We start from the raw sequence: 15,697 nt of genomic DNA on the forward strand, positions 1-15,697 counted from the left end.
TAACCTAGAAAGAATTATTTTTATTATATTAGTTCAGTCTATCAATGAGCAGTTAATGTGTCTCCAATTATTTAGATTTTTGTCTTGTAATTAGGCCACTATTCTCCCAATTACTCAGGCTTGAAAGCTTGGTATCATTCCAGATTCCTCACATTCCCTTATCACCAACCCCATATCCAATTTTTTGCCAAAACCTGTCAACTTTACTTTGTAACATATCCTGCATATGCTCCCTTCTCTCTTGACATTGCTCCTATACTGGTGCAGGCTCTTATCTTCTCATACCTGGACTAGAATAGTCTAATAATATGGTAATAGCCTATAAAATAGCTACTGGATGCTCTCCCCACTCTAATCCATCCTTCATTCTTCTGTCAAAATAATCTTCCTAAATTAACACATCTGGCCACATCACCCTTCTGCTCCATAAAATGAACTCCCTATCATCTCCAGGATCAAATATAAAATACTTTATAAAATCTTCAGTTTAGAGTTCAAGGTCCTTCATAGCCTCAATTCTATCTCCTTCATTTCCTAATTTCTTCCTTTTCCTCCCTTCCTACTCCCCATCATCTGGGATCCAATGACACTGGCCTTCTTGCCAAAGCTTCACCTCTCAGCTCTAGACATTTTCACTGGATAGATTCCATGTATGGAATGTTCTTCTCCCTCATCTTCAACTCCTAACTTCCCTGAATTCTCTTAAATTCAGCTAAAACCTGAGTTCAACTGCAGTTTCTTTCCTCCTGTTCATTTCCACTAATCCTGTATATCACTCATTTGTACTCTGCTTTGGGCTCCTGGAAAGCAAAGCCTGGTTTTATCTTTTTTTTTTTTAACCCATTACTCAGCACAAAACCTGGCACAGAGTAGAAGCTTAATAAATGTTTAAAGACAGACTGAGACAGTTTGAATGTGTGTCACAGTGGGGGGTGGGGAAGGAGGGCTCTTCCTGATGGGTTCTTTTGGTAATATACAGAAGTGAAGAGGATTTATGTCAGCTTAATTTTGCATCTTGCTTCTCTGCTAGGCTTGTTCATTTTCCTAGTTAAATTTTTAGTTAACTTTCTAAGTCTCTCTTAAGTAAACCATCCTTTCATTGAAAAAACGTAATAATCCCGTTTCCTTTTTGATATGTCCCTTGGAGGGCAAATATTAAGAATTTACACAAGGGTAAATATGTATACTCAATGAATTACAGACATCCAATCCTGAAAAGAATAATGGATTTAACTTTATGGTACCTCAATGAAAAGGGAAGTTGGGCCTAATTCATGGGGCCTAAACCAAATCACTTAAGCTCTCTGGGTCTCAGTTCTTTATCTGCCCCCATGACGTGCCCCCTATATACTTTAGGCAAGACAAAAATAATGAGATAAAAATATCTGTGGCATTCCACACCACTAGCAGATGAGGTCTTCTGAGTAACTCAACTGCATATGACAAATCAAGGATCTAAGGAAGAACCCTAGAGATACCAACTGCAGAATCTCTTTCCTTTCTGAAGGATAACAGCAGAACCCAGCTACAAGAGTACATTAACTATTATACAAACCAGAAGCTGGAAGTAGTAAACACTACAGCTGCCCATCAAAGTGAACCCAGGACATCAAGTACATAAACACCAAAGCCATGCCTTGCAATAAATTTAGAAACTCAGAAGTAGAAAGACTCAATCACATGTACAAATGTGGATCACTATCCTCCTACTTTGAGCCAACTATCCTGCACCATGGACCAGGATAGAGGATTTCAGAAAAATGTTTTTATCTATTATTCTTACTATATATTTGACCAGGTGCCTTTGCTAAAAGAGTTGAGATCATTATTAAAACAAAGTGTAGGGGGGCGGAGCCAAGATGGCGACATGAAGGGATCCAGTCTTAGGAGCTCTCTGATAAAATTCATCAGCTAAGGACTCTAACTAAACTTTCAAGAGACAGAACCCACAAAGGGACCCAGTGAGGCAGTTCTCCTACTCAAGGTAACCTGGAAAAGAGCAGAAAGGCTCTGCTCCCCGGGATTGGAGGGGTGGCCCGCCAGAGGGGTGGCCCACCAGAGCCAAAGAACTTCAGCCTCCTGGAGGCAGCCCCAGGGTGCTGGAAGCCACGGCTCACAGCAGCGGGGGAGTCTCCTGAGCTGCACCCCTGGGAGCACCGGGCACAAAGTGGGGGAACAGCGGGGGACCTCTGCCAGAGTATGCACATGGAGCCCAGCCCTCGGGGCACACAGCTAGCAGCTTGGTCTTTTGGCAGCCCAGATCCGGAAACAGAAGCAAGCGGAGCCAGTAAGCAGGAGCCTCCAGGGCATGAGCCCATTGAGCTGAGGGAGAGGAGTAAAGAGAGAGAGAATGCCAAGCTCTGTCCTCTGCCCCTGGAACTGGACTCTGGCGCTCTGACCACATTCAGATCCTGATCGCAGTCTAGGCCCCCCCATAGAACGGCAGCGGCCCCCACTACCTGGGCCCTGTGGCAGAGGGGGGCGTTTATGGTCATTCACAGACCAGGAGGGAGGACAGAGCCTCACACACTGAGACCCTTGTGGGAGTGTCCCAAAAGCTCAGGAAGCACCCCAAACCAGGCCCAGGCTGGGAAAATGAGCAAGCAGAGAAACAAAAGGAAGACTATTGAGAAATATTTTGCAAATGAGCCCAACAAGGATCAAAATACTCAGTCTGAAGATGAGGAAGCACAAGCTCCTGCATCTAAAGACTCCAAGAAAAACAGAAACTGGGCTCAGGCTATGACAGAGCTCAAAAAAGACTTTGAAAATCAAATGAGGGAGTTGGAAGAAAAACTGGGAAAAGAAAGGAGAGAGATGTAGGAAAAATATGAGAATGAAGTCAGCAGCTTAGTCAAGGAAATCCAAAAAAACGCTGAAGAAAATAGCATGCTAAAAACTAGCTTAGGTCAAATGGATAAAGCAGTTCAAAAAGTTATGGAGGAGAAGAATGCTTTAAAAAGCAAAATTGGCCAGATGGAAAAAGAGATAAGAAAACTCTCTGAGGAGAACAAATCCTTCAGACAAAGAATAGAATTCAGGGAGACTGATGAATTTACCAGAAATCAGGAATCAATACTTCAAAACAAAAAAAATGAAAAATTAGAAGAAAATGTGAAATATCTCATGGAAAAAACAACTGATATGGAAAACAGACTTAGGAAAGATAAATTATTGGAATACCTGAAAGTCATGATCAGGAAAAGAGCCTTGACATCATTTTCAAAGAATTACTACAGGGAAATTGCCCTGATATTCTAGAAGCAGAGGGCAAAATAGAAATGGAGAGAATCCACCGATCCCCCCCGAGAAAGAGATCCCAAAAAACCAACCCCTAGGAATATTATAGCCAAGTTCCAGAACTCCCAAGTTAAAAGAGAAAATATTACAAGCAGCCAGAAGGACACAGTTCAAATATCATGGAGCTGCAGTCGGGATCACACAGGACTTAGCAGCAACTACATTGGAAGCTTGTAGGGCTTGGAATATAATACACCGGAAGGCAAAAGAGCTTAGAATGCAGCCAAGAATGAACTACCCAGCAAGGCTGAATGTCCACTTCCAGGGAAAAAGATGGACTTTCAATGAACCAGGGGAATTTCAAATGTTCCTTTTGGAATGGCCAGAGCTGAACAGAAGGTTTGATCTTCAGATACAGGACTCAGGTGAAGCATGGAGATTGGAGGACAGGGGGGAAATATGAGGGACTTAATGATGATGGACTGCATGTATTCCTGCATAGAAAAATGACACTGATAATACTCATATGAACCTTCTCAGTTAATAGAGCAGGTAGAGGGAGCTTTTATAGTCGAAGCACAGGAGAAAGCTGAATTCGAAGATAAAATATGGTGTAAAAATGGAGTCAATAGAAAAAAAGGGAAATGGAATGGGAGAAAGAAAAAGGAGAGGGGGAATAGTCCAAGATATTTCACATAATAAGATTTTTTTTATTACAATGAGCTATTGCAATGATATGGAAGGGGGGGAGGCAAGGGGGAATGAGGGAACCTTTGCTCTCATCAGAGATGGCTAGGAGAGGAAATAGCAAATATACTCAATGGGGTATAGGCATCAGAAGTAAGAAGGAGGGGGGAGCAGGGGGAAGGGGTGGGGATGTGAATAAAGGAGGAGAGGATGGACCATGGGGGGAGAGTGGTCAGATATAACACATTTTCTTTTTTTACTTCTTGCAAGGGACTGGGATTGGAAGGCCTGCCCAAGACCATAGGGCCAGGTGGATTCTGGGCCTAAGGGGTGGTATGGGGGCTCAGGGCTTCTTGGCCCCAGGACCAGGGATCTGTCTGCTGCACCACTCAGCGACCCTACAGCAGAGTCAGAGTGAAAGGAGAAAGAAAATATAGTACATGATAGTGGAGAAATAAGAAAGGAGGGATTTGCGATCAGCAATGGCAACACTGGAAAAATATGGAAGTAACTTTTGTGATGGACTTATCATAAAGAATGTGATCCACCCATGACAGAGTTGTTGGTGTTGGAACAAAGACTGAAGCACATTTTTTGTTATTATTATTATTATTTGGGGGAGGGTGCAGGGCAAGTAGGGCTGGATGGCCTGCCTGGGGTCACATAGCAGGGTGATCTTTGGGTGTCTGGGGCCAGATTTGGACCCAGGTGCTCCTGGCTCAAGGGCCAATGCTCTGTCTGCCACCCAGACACCCCTACTATTATTACTATTTTATTTTATTTTGGGTCTTTTTTTTTCTTCTTTTTGGTTTTTGCAGGGCAGTGGGGATCGGGTGGCTTGCATGTCACACGGCTGTGTTATTGTTTGGTTAAGAGGCTGGATATGGACTTGGGTGCTCATGACTCCAGGGCTGGTGCTTCGTCCATTGCGCCACCTGGCCATACCTACAATTATTACTATTATTTTTTTAATTTTAATTTTTTTTCTCTCCCCTTTATTTTTTTCGCCCAAGCAAGTCTATCTATATTCATGGGGGGAGGGGTATTTTGTTTACTTGTAAACAAGAATATTTTATTAATGTAAAAAAAATTTGTACAAAATGAGAATAAAAAATAAATTTAAAAAAAAACAAAGTGTAAGAGTGAGGACTTGTGAGCTACTTTGTTGGGTGATGTATCTCATCTCTATAAAAGCAGAGGCAGCCTCTGAGGATTCAACCTTCTGTCTGACTAAATTTGAGGAGCTGCCTGGGGACATAAAGGCTACAATTTCATGAGCGGGTCTTTGGTTTCCCTGTTTGGTGAGAACCTCTAACATCGAGCTGGTCCTGGAACCAACAATTGCTTTTTCATCCCAGCCATTTTCAATCCTGCCCCTGCCTATATACCTTCCTCCTATCTTCTTTTCCATCTCTAGATTTGGGAAATGTAATCACATTATCACTGGTTCCTGAAAAGAGTTTGTCAATTAATCTTCCTATATTCCATTAACCATTCCTAATATCTTCCAGACCAAAACATCCTTGTCTGCCCACCAATCCCTACTGAAATGTAAGGTCCTTTTGGAATCTTGCTTTTGTACTTGCACCCCAGGCTAATTAGAATACTGGTTGGTACACAGGAAGCATTTAATAAAATGTTTCCTCATTTATTTGTTTATTATCTGAACTACACAACATCTTGAGTAACTTAGGTAGGGCATTGGATAGAGGGGCTCAGGCCTGGAATCAAGCCCATTTTCCTGAGTTCAAATCTGACCTCAGACACTTCCTAGCTTTATGACTCTGGGCAAATCATTTAAGCCTCCTTGCCTCAGTTTCCTCATCTGTAAAATGAGCTGGAGAAAGAAATGATAACCACCTCAAAATCTTTGCCTAGATATAACTCCAAAACAGCTCACAAAGAGTCAGGACTGAAACGAATAAATAACAACAGTGGCATGTAAATTATCAGATTCAAAAGAAAAATAATTAAATTGAGGCACTTTTTTACATCTTAAAAAAACTTTTAGGGGAGGCTAGGTGGCATAGTGGATAAAGCACCGGCCCTGGAGTCAGGAGTACCTGGGTTCAAATCCGGTCTCAGACACTTAATAATTACCCAGCCGTGTGGCCTTGGGCAAGCCACTTAATCCCGTTTGCCTTGCAAATAAAAACTTAAAAAAAAACTTTTAAAAATTAATTTGCAGTATGTCCTTTGCTTATTTGACATATTGTGGCATTGAGTTCACAAGACTGACATATTGTATAATTCAAACTGTGAAATCACACTTTTATTACATTATATGTTATATCATGGATGAATAGTTCATTTTTTTAAGTATAACCTTTCGACAGTTAAAATCAGACAAGTTCCTATGCCACTGAAAGCACTGTTTCATTTCTTATTCTTCTTTAATTTTTGTATTGCATGATACAAAATTATGTTGCAATATTCCATTTCAATTTGACTATTTCTATAATTCTGCTTCTAAGTAAAAATAATATATCAGAGTTTACCATTCCCTTAAGTGGGTCTACTTGAATGAAAGAAGTTCCCAAATACTTTTAAGCATGTAAGTTTTACAATCTGATGATGTCCAAATATTATAGGCTCAGACAAACTTTTCCTAAAAGGTCCTGGGAATAGCCTGAATGAAAGTGAAGTAAAAATTGCATTTTTTCTAATCTTCTGCACTTAAGTATTCATACTATCTTGGCAATAAAGAGTATTTTTTTTCTTCATAGCATTTTTTTCTTCCTAGTATCTTGCTTTAAAATTGGTCTTGTTGATGTCCTTCCAATAACAACAAGCATATAATACATTGCAGGAAAAAATTTAACAACTCCTCTAGCTGCCATGCACATCTGAAGGACTTTGATTTCTGAGGACTAATTATGTTTTGTAGCAATTGTTTGTCAGTTCTTGACATTTGGGTTTTTTTTTTTCTATTTTCAGCTACACATTCCACTGCACTTCAGAATGACTTTTATTGTAGACTTGAATGTTAAAGCATGTGACTTTACCACACCAATAAATCATTCTAATATCTTTAATAGTTAAGTCTGCAAGAGGTACAACTTTTACTCATTTCCTTGGAAACATATTACTCTCAAAACCACAGAACTATTGGAAACATATTACTCTTAAAACCCCAGAACTAAAATAAAATTAAAGAAAAACTAAGCACATGTACATGGCACAAAATCCTGTACTCAACTGACATTCTGATTTAAAGTAAAATGTTCTAAATCAGTGTGATGTCAGCCAAAACACAAGCAAGAACACAGCTATTACAGCTATTACAAGATAAAATTCTATCAAAATAAATGTTAATCTCAAGTAATTCACACATTGCATGCTTATCTATGATACCCTAATAAGGGAATGAAAATGATACCAATCCAGGTACTTTTATGGCTTCCCAAATACAGCAAGCTCAACCCAAAAAATCTGGTTTACTAACACCACTAACTTTGCAAAACCAGACATTCTATCTCTAGAAATTTAGTAGACTGAATTAGAAAAACTCTATTACTAACTGGTCTATCTTTTATATAAGATTCTCAAGGAAAATATTGAAAAAGGTATGAAGGAATCATCAAATCACAAGCAATACTACAAAGTGGTAACAATCAAAACTATTTCGTATTATGCAAAAAAAAAAAGAAAAGTCTACCAATGGACCAAATTACATAAGCAAACTACCACAGTAATACAATTCCATATACATATACTCAAAGATCCCAACTACTTGCGTAAAGATTCACTAACAAAAAAAGCTAGGAAAGCAAAAAAGCAACTGTAGGCTTACACAAGTATTTCCCACTGCGAGTCCCAATAAACCTAATATGAATATATGACCAAAATATTTTCAAAAATCACATTATGAAACAAATCATAGGAGTAAGGAAGAAAATACTTTTCAGATCTATGTTTGGAGTTCATGTCCAGACATGGGATAGAAAAGATCATATTATTTAAGATAGGCAGTACTGAATATATAAAATCATTAAGTTTTACATAAACAAAATTAACAGTTATAGTAGAAAAGTAGCAAGAAATTGGGAAGAAATTTTTGAAGCAAATTGCTTTGATATTCAAAATACATAAGGAACTGAATTAAAATACTTCATAATAAAAGCCTTCTTCAATAGATAAAATCAAATTATTTAAAAAAGATAGTTATCAAAGAAAGAAATCTAGGATAAACTCATTAAAAATACTAATAATTAGATAAATGTAAATTTAGGTAATTCTAAAGCTATACCTCATAACCATCAAATGAATGAGAAAAAGAAGGAATGAAGAAAGACAGGCTGTACTGTTGGTGGAACTCTGATACAACTTTTCTGTAAAGGAATTTGGAACGATAACCAAAGTCATTCACTCATGCATATGGTCTGACCCATTGATTCCACTATTACGCTTATACTATAGAGAGACTGAAGAAGGAAGAAAAGGACTTATGTGGAAAAAATATTTATAATGCATTTATTTATTAAAGAAAAGAACTGGAAACAAGAGAATGCCAATCAACTACACAAATTATGGTAGATGAATGAAATAGAAAACTACCGTGGGGGAAAAATGACAAAAAAGATGGATTCATATAAACCCGAGAAGAACTTATAGAATTTGTATGAAGTGACACAAAGTTGTTGCCTGGGAAAAATGCTTAACTGGGGAGAAAATGTTAATTGAAAAAAAATTAATTTAATTTTTCAAAATATAAGTGTTACTAGCTTTATCAGAATTACCAGACCTAAAATAGTATTAACATTTTTATTCTATATATACATGACAATTATAATGGCAAAAAGTCATCAGGTCCATGATTTAAATTGTTAAATATTGTCAATTCAGTTTTTTGACAAAACTTCAACTCTAGAGAAAGCAGTGGACTTGGGGTCAGAAAGATTTGAGTTCAAAACTAGCTATGTGATTCTGGTCAAGTCAGTAAGTTTTTTCAGCTGTAAAATGGGAATAATAATAATAATAGTAATAATAATAATAATAATAATAATTCTTACCTTGCAAAGATATTTAAATGAGGTTAACTGTAAAATACTGAGCATAGTGCCTAGTTCAAAATGAATGCCATTTAAATGCTTATTCTCTTCCCTTCACAAAACTGAGACCTGACAAATCCTGAATCCTCAAAGTTAAACCCTCATAAATCAACCTGTATACACTTGTGATCTGACAGCAAGATTCACTAAATTTGTCAACAGAATGACAGATATTAATTATTTTGGCAAAAGCAACTCATCATGACAATGATGAGTGATGATGATATATGAAATTTATAGAAGTTTATAAAGCACTTCACATGTTATCACATTTGATAAGCCTTGTGAAGTAGGTGCTCTTACACTCACTTTGCAGATGAGGATTCTAAAGGTAAATGACTTGCTCAAAAATCACACAGCTAATAAGCATCTGAAGTCAGAAGGGAATGCAGGTCTTCCTGACTATTAAATGCAATGCGCTCTCTTCACTAACCATGATACCTCCTCCCATGAGATGAATGAAGTTGTGATCTGCATAAACAGAATGACATAAATAAAAAGTGTCTGATTTGGATCTTTTTTTCAATCACCAAAAATTTTTAAAAGTTGGTTTAGGGACTAGACTAACTAGAAATAGTTGAATTACAAAAATGAAAACATTAAAAAAAATTTTATCTTACCTGAACAGCACAACCAAGTAAAAGTAACAATAGTTTTTTAATTTCTTCTGTACCTTGTTCTAAAATAAAAAAAAATGTTATTAGATACATTAATTCATTTTCACACAATTTTAAATTGGATTGACTTCAAAATAATTTCCAAACCCAGAATATAATTCCCGTAACTAAAAGAAATTTCCAGGATACTATTGCCTTTTTTCTATCCCATGAAACATTCTCACTTTAAAAGATCTTTTGTGCACTTTTAATAAAGGTATTAAAGGACATCTAAGGCAAAGAAATGCTAAGGGATTTCTAAATGAAAGGGATCTAAAAAGTCAGTTATTCCAACCCCTTCATTTACTGCTGCTGAGTTGACTTGAAGGAATTATGAACTGGTCCAACTATTCTGCAGACTAATTTGGAACTGTGCTAAAGGGCTAACAAAAAAAATCTGTTGCATGTTCTTTGATGTGATACTACTGTGCTACATAAGAAATGACAAGGAGAAAGATTTCAGAAAAACCAGAGAAGACTTACATGAACTGATGCAAAGTGAAGTAAGCAGAAAACCAAGAGAACACTGAACACAATAACAATATTGTAGCTATTCTGATCAATACAATGATCCCAGACAATTTCAAATGATTCATGATGAAAAATGCTATCCACCTCCAAAGAAAGAACTGATATGCTAACAAGCAGATTGAAGCAACTTGCTTCTCAAATTTACTTTTCTTGCCTTTTTTTTTTTACAACATGGCTAATGTGTTTTCATGACTTCACATGTATAATAGGCATGATGATATTGCTTGCCTTCTCAACAGATAAAGGAAGGGCTTGGAGAGAGAGAGAGAGAGAGATAAAGTTTGGTAATCAAAATTTTCAAAATGAATGTTAAATATGAACTTTAAAGACTGTCTTCTTTTGGTAGTCCTATACAGTTAAGTGATGCTTATTAATTTTAATGCAGGTTATGAGAACAGTTACACCTCATTTATGAAAAGGGAGGTAAGGGAGAATAGAGTAAGATTTCCAGAAACTTCACCCAGAATGGAGTCATGAATACAGTCAAAGGAAAAAGGGATCTCTCACTAACAAATAGCATTTTAGCATTTTCTTCTCTAGGATAGGAGTCATCACTCTCAGGCAATCATTAGGTATCTGTGTTTAAATTGCAGATCATGGCAGAAGGATCTACTGATAGAAGTGAGAGGCTTGGAGGAGACAGAAGCATACAACAGGAAAACATAGCAGCTCAAGTCCATTTAAAAAAGTAAGTTTGCCTTAACATTATGGACTAAAGAAGCAGACTTGCATCAATAAAATCAATTAAATTTTACAAACATTTATTAAGTACATACTATGTGTACAGCCTTGTGTTACAACACTGGTTATGAAAATATTGGGGGAAAAAACCCTACCCAGAAGAAACTTGCATTCTACTAGTGGGAATACTTAAGCATAATAAAAGGTAGAGTGTGATAAAAACAAGTAAGAAAATTTCATGAGGAAAATATTGGTCAGAGGTTTTCTGAAGAAGGTAGAATCTGAATAAAGCCTTTCAAAAATGATTCAGTTATCTTCCCCTATTATCTCCTGCCTTCTCCAACAGAGTTTTCCTCCTTAATCTTCCATTATTTTAAATTAATTATTTTAAATTATTTTAAAAATAAAATCAGAAAACCAGGACAAATTAATTCCAAATACTGAAGCTCTTTCCATTCCTGTTCCCTTTTTTAAGTTTTTAAGTTTAGCCCAAAATTTACTTTCTTGAACTTGAGGTAAATAGTCAATGGTTTCTATATTGATGGAAATGTTCAGCCTATCTCCCTAGGATCATGTCCCTATCATTGAACAATGTGGATCCATCAGCACTGAGCTGGTGAGATACACCATATGATGTTTGTCCTTTTTTGAAAAAGACCATGGCATCAGAAGAAGTGATGCTATGACAAGCACTTAAACTGGATTTGAGTGAGGGGGTTGCTAAGTCACCAGGCTCACTTTCTCCTCCAAACTCATCTGGGTCCAGTAGCCAGATATGAATCAAGACAACTGGAGATGGCCCTGGATGGGGAGCTATCAGAGTGAAGTAACTTTTGCTCAAGTCCTGGTCAAGTGTCTGAGGTCAGATTCAAACTCCTGTCTTCCTGAATCCAAGGCCAGGGCTCTATCCACTACACCACCTAACTGTGTTATATTCAGAAGTACACTTGCCCAAAACACTATTCCTGGAGAACCCACCCTTGGCAAGTGCTCACAAAGGGATCAGAAGAAGCAATACTGAGACACCCTCAAGGTCTCATTGAAGAACTTTAAAATTGATTGTACAGCCTGGGAAACACAGGTACAGGACAGTCCAGCATAACGTGCCTTCATCAGTGAGGGGGCTGCACTCTATGGAAGGTAGAATTGAAGCAGTTCAAAGGAAGGGTGACATCCATAAGACATCCATAACACCCCAGGTGTTCACATGCACAAATCTGTGCCCCATCTGTGGTAAAACATTTTGAGCTCATGTTGGGATGATGAGCCACAGTTGGAGTCACTGTAATTTGATTCAAATACAGTGATATCACTTTGGTCTTCTTTGATAACAAAGGATAAGAACCAACCATATTTACTTTCATTCTAATTGCTCTCATTCTATCAGCTCATTTGTAAACACATAATTCCTCAAAATATCCCTAAGTCATCAAGATCCACAAGCACCGATTATCTTCCCCCCTCACAATCTTCACATTATTCAACAGTGGAATTTCTAATTAGTCTAATAATTAGTTGACAGACATTTATGAAGCACCCACCATTTGCCAGGTCCTCTTCTAAGTGCTGGCAATGAAATGAAAGGCCCAGAGCAGTCCCTAGCCACAGAGCTCAGTCCACTGGGACCAACTGCATGCAAAGAGCTACACACAAACAAAGGACAGATAGCATATGCCGGAAGTAATCAACAGAGATAACGCATCAGCATTAAATAAGAAAGGGAAAGAATTCCTGCAGAAGGGATCAAAGTAATTCAGGAAGTGGAGATAAGAGAAATTCTAATCAAAAGGAAGAGCTAACTGTAATGTAAAGAGTCACTATAATGACAAGTACAGTCTGTAGTGGTAAATAAGATATAAGGAGGCTAGAAAGGAGGGGAGGGGAGATTTGATCCTGGAAGTGAGCCACTGGAGCTTACTGAATGGATTACTGCACTTGTCCATTCTATCTCAGAAATTTTCACATCCATCTCTTCTCTCCAATCACAAAGTTATTATCCCTAGTTTAAGTCCTCAAAGCTATAGACTATTAGTAATAGCTTCTTAACAGGCCTATCTTCCCCAGGTTTCTCTCCTCTTTCCATTCCTTTCCAATACTTCACAAAGCTGCCTGATACTATAATATCCACTCAACACAGAACTCACTATGTCACTCCCTTACATAAAATTCTTAAGGGTTCCCAATTGCCTCCAAGATAAATACTATTTCCTCCAGTTGTTATTTAAATACTGCTCCAAAAATGATTCCTATCTGCCTTTAGGACATTTCATTTGACTTCACTTTATATATTGTACATTCTAAGAATACCAATCTACTAACTGTTCCCAAATTTCCATGTAACATCTCATCTCTGAGCCTTTTCATAAGCTGTCCTACACCACCCCCTAGAATGCACTTCTTTTGATTTAACTCAATTCTTCCATGACTCAACTCAATTTAAAAAATGATCTCAAGGGGCGGCTAGGTGGTGCAGTGGATAGAGCACCGGCCCTGGAGTCGGGAGTACCTGGGTTCAAATCCGGCCTCAAGACACTTAATAATAACCTAGCTGTGTGGCCTTGGGCAAGCCACTTAACCCCACTGCCTTGCAAAAAAACCTAAAAAAAAAAAAATTGATCTCAAAAGATAAAGACCAAGAAAAACAACTGACAAAGGAAAGTCATTTCAAAATGACAGCATTTAACAGTATCTTTAATATCAGTTTGATCTTTATTTAACTTCAAGAAATATGCAGTAACACTCAGTATAATAAACATATTCTGTCCACAGAACAATGCTACATAACTACTAAGTTACTTGAAAATGTATATTGATGTTATTTTAAACATTTATTAAGTGGTGATACAAAGAGACTAATTGCCTACCTCTCTGCTTCTATCGCCTGGTACTCTTTGACTGAATCCTCAGTGTTTAACATACTCCCATGTCATTATGCCCTTCCCCACACCAGTGCTACTAAACCCCTAGCTGCCAATCAACTATTCCCCTACTCCAACTATCTTCTCCCTCACTCTCATCCACTTTAACCATATCCCCTCAAATTTCTTCTCTAGATCTACTCTCTTCTTCCAATGTGCCCTCTAGAACTCCTGCTCCATGATTAACAAACTTTCTTTTGTCTTAAACCTATTCCTTTTTCACTCTATTTTGGGTCTTTCACTGTTGCTAGGCTTCTCTCAGCATTCTTTTCAGTACTAGTCACACTTTTAAGTAGTGTCTTAAGTCACATTTGAATTCAGGTTCTTCTGAATCCAGGGTTGTCTTATCCACTGTACCACCTTCCCTGGTTACACTCTTCTTTCATATTTCTCTACCCAAATGTATCACCTGTGCAGATCATAATGGCTGCTACCTACAGCCCTAGGAAATTCTACATACTACTTCTTCCTTCCTCAATAATTTCAGTTGAAAGGTTTTTCTCCACCTCAATTCCTGCCCTATTACAACAGTACCTTAGCATACCTATCAATGTTCTCATTTATCAATTCTTTAATCTATTTAGTCCCCATGATCTTAGTCCCAATCCTACCCTAGTTATACTAACATAGTCATACTTGACTTTCATTATCTCATAAATGTTCTATTTCTATGTTAAGAAATTCTGAAAAGAAATCCTTTATCTGATAATATTTTATCATTTTGTCTTTCCCTTGCTCTTCTAATTTCTAACCCTATTCATTGTCTTCCTTTTTTAATATTGATTCCTTGATAAATTAATTCAATTCTATATTATTCTCTATTTTCAAAACCTTCACTCTACTGCCAATTATACACCTTGCCAAACCCAAACCATGGTTTACTTCCTATGGGATCAGAGCTCAAGCCTTAGATACTTTCCCTTCCCTTGGAAGAAACAGCTGTTCCTGCAAGCAGTAGGCTGAGCATATATAATGTCATAGAGTGGTTCTGGTTCTGTTTTTTTTTTTTAATGCTTTTTCATTAAGTCTTTTTCGCTAAGAATGAGCAATCAAGAGCTAACATTCCTAGCCCTAGTGACAGCCTTGTGAATTTGAGATATCAGGAGCTCTTGGGTCTCTCAGTTGGGGCAAAGTAGCAGCAGAAACACTTTCCTGCATTGAAAAAAGTTTGACTACAGATAAGAAGAGGGAACTTAAACCTTGGTCTGATCAAGCATAAATCATTGGAGATGCCTGAACTGTTGTGGCAGTTTTATGATCTTACCTACTGTGGAATAGTAGCCAGGATGGCTGACTAGATAAGAAGGTTTAAAATCCAAAGAATTAAAGGGTGACACACAAAAGAAGGGGACAATACTTAGGATGCCTCAATGTGGCAAAGATCAGATATCTTCTCTGTAGGAGACTTAGGGAAGGAAAGGCCTTAGTTGGTAAGTCAGGTTATGTTCAAGAGGATTAATAAATCTCCTTAGCCAAGCCACTTCATATGATACTGGACCCATGAAAATGACGGGAGACTGTGCAGGAAGTATCGAGCTCTGATATTTCTCTTGATCATAAAGTCAGTTCTTTACATCAGGAGACTTACTTGGCACTACAAAGATTTAAAAATTGCCTGGTCATAGGATCAATCATGTAGATTTAAGACTCACTTCTTATTAGCAAAACTTGATATTTTCTGGTCTTCATTCTCCAAATTCAGTCACTCATTTAGAAGACCATTCCTTACATTGTTGTCTTTTGATTTATTTCTCCCATTTTGATGGTTTAATTTTTTTTCTCCTTCCAGTATAGACTGTGCTGGACTTCTCATATCACTGGGGCTGTCCATTAACAGCCTTAAGGTCATTCAAATACAAGGAAGTCCTCTATTTAAAACCTCTAGGACCTTCACGCCAAAGGAAAAAATAAACTCGGGAAGAATATTTACTTT

General features: G+C 37.6%; 1 protein-coding gene across 2 annotated transcripts in view; it reads right to left on the minus strand.

Annotated features, from left to right (window-relative positions):
- Nucleotides 1-15,697, minus strand: part of CCDC88A (coiled-coil domain containing 88A) — a 187,420-nt gene that overhangs the window by 118,427 nt on the left and 53,296 nt on the right. For both annotated transcript variants that reach the window (XM_074206428.1, XM_074206419.1), the window contains exon 5: nt 9,599-9,657. In XM_074206428.1, coding sequence (XP_074062529.1) covers nt 9,599-9,657 — 59 coding nt within the window. The remainder of the gene's footprint in view (nt 1-9,598; nt 9,658-15,697) is intronic.

This window comes from Macrotis lagotis, chromosome 1 (genome assembly GCF_037893015.1).
Source record: "Macrotis lagotis isolate mMagLag1 chromosome 1, bilby.v1.9.chrom.fasta, whole genome shotgun sequence".
Lineage (NCBI taxonomy): Eukaryota > Metazoa > Chordata > Mammalia > Peramelemorphia > Peramelidae > Macrotis > Macrotis lagotis.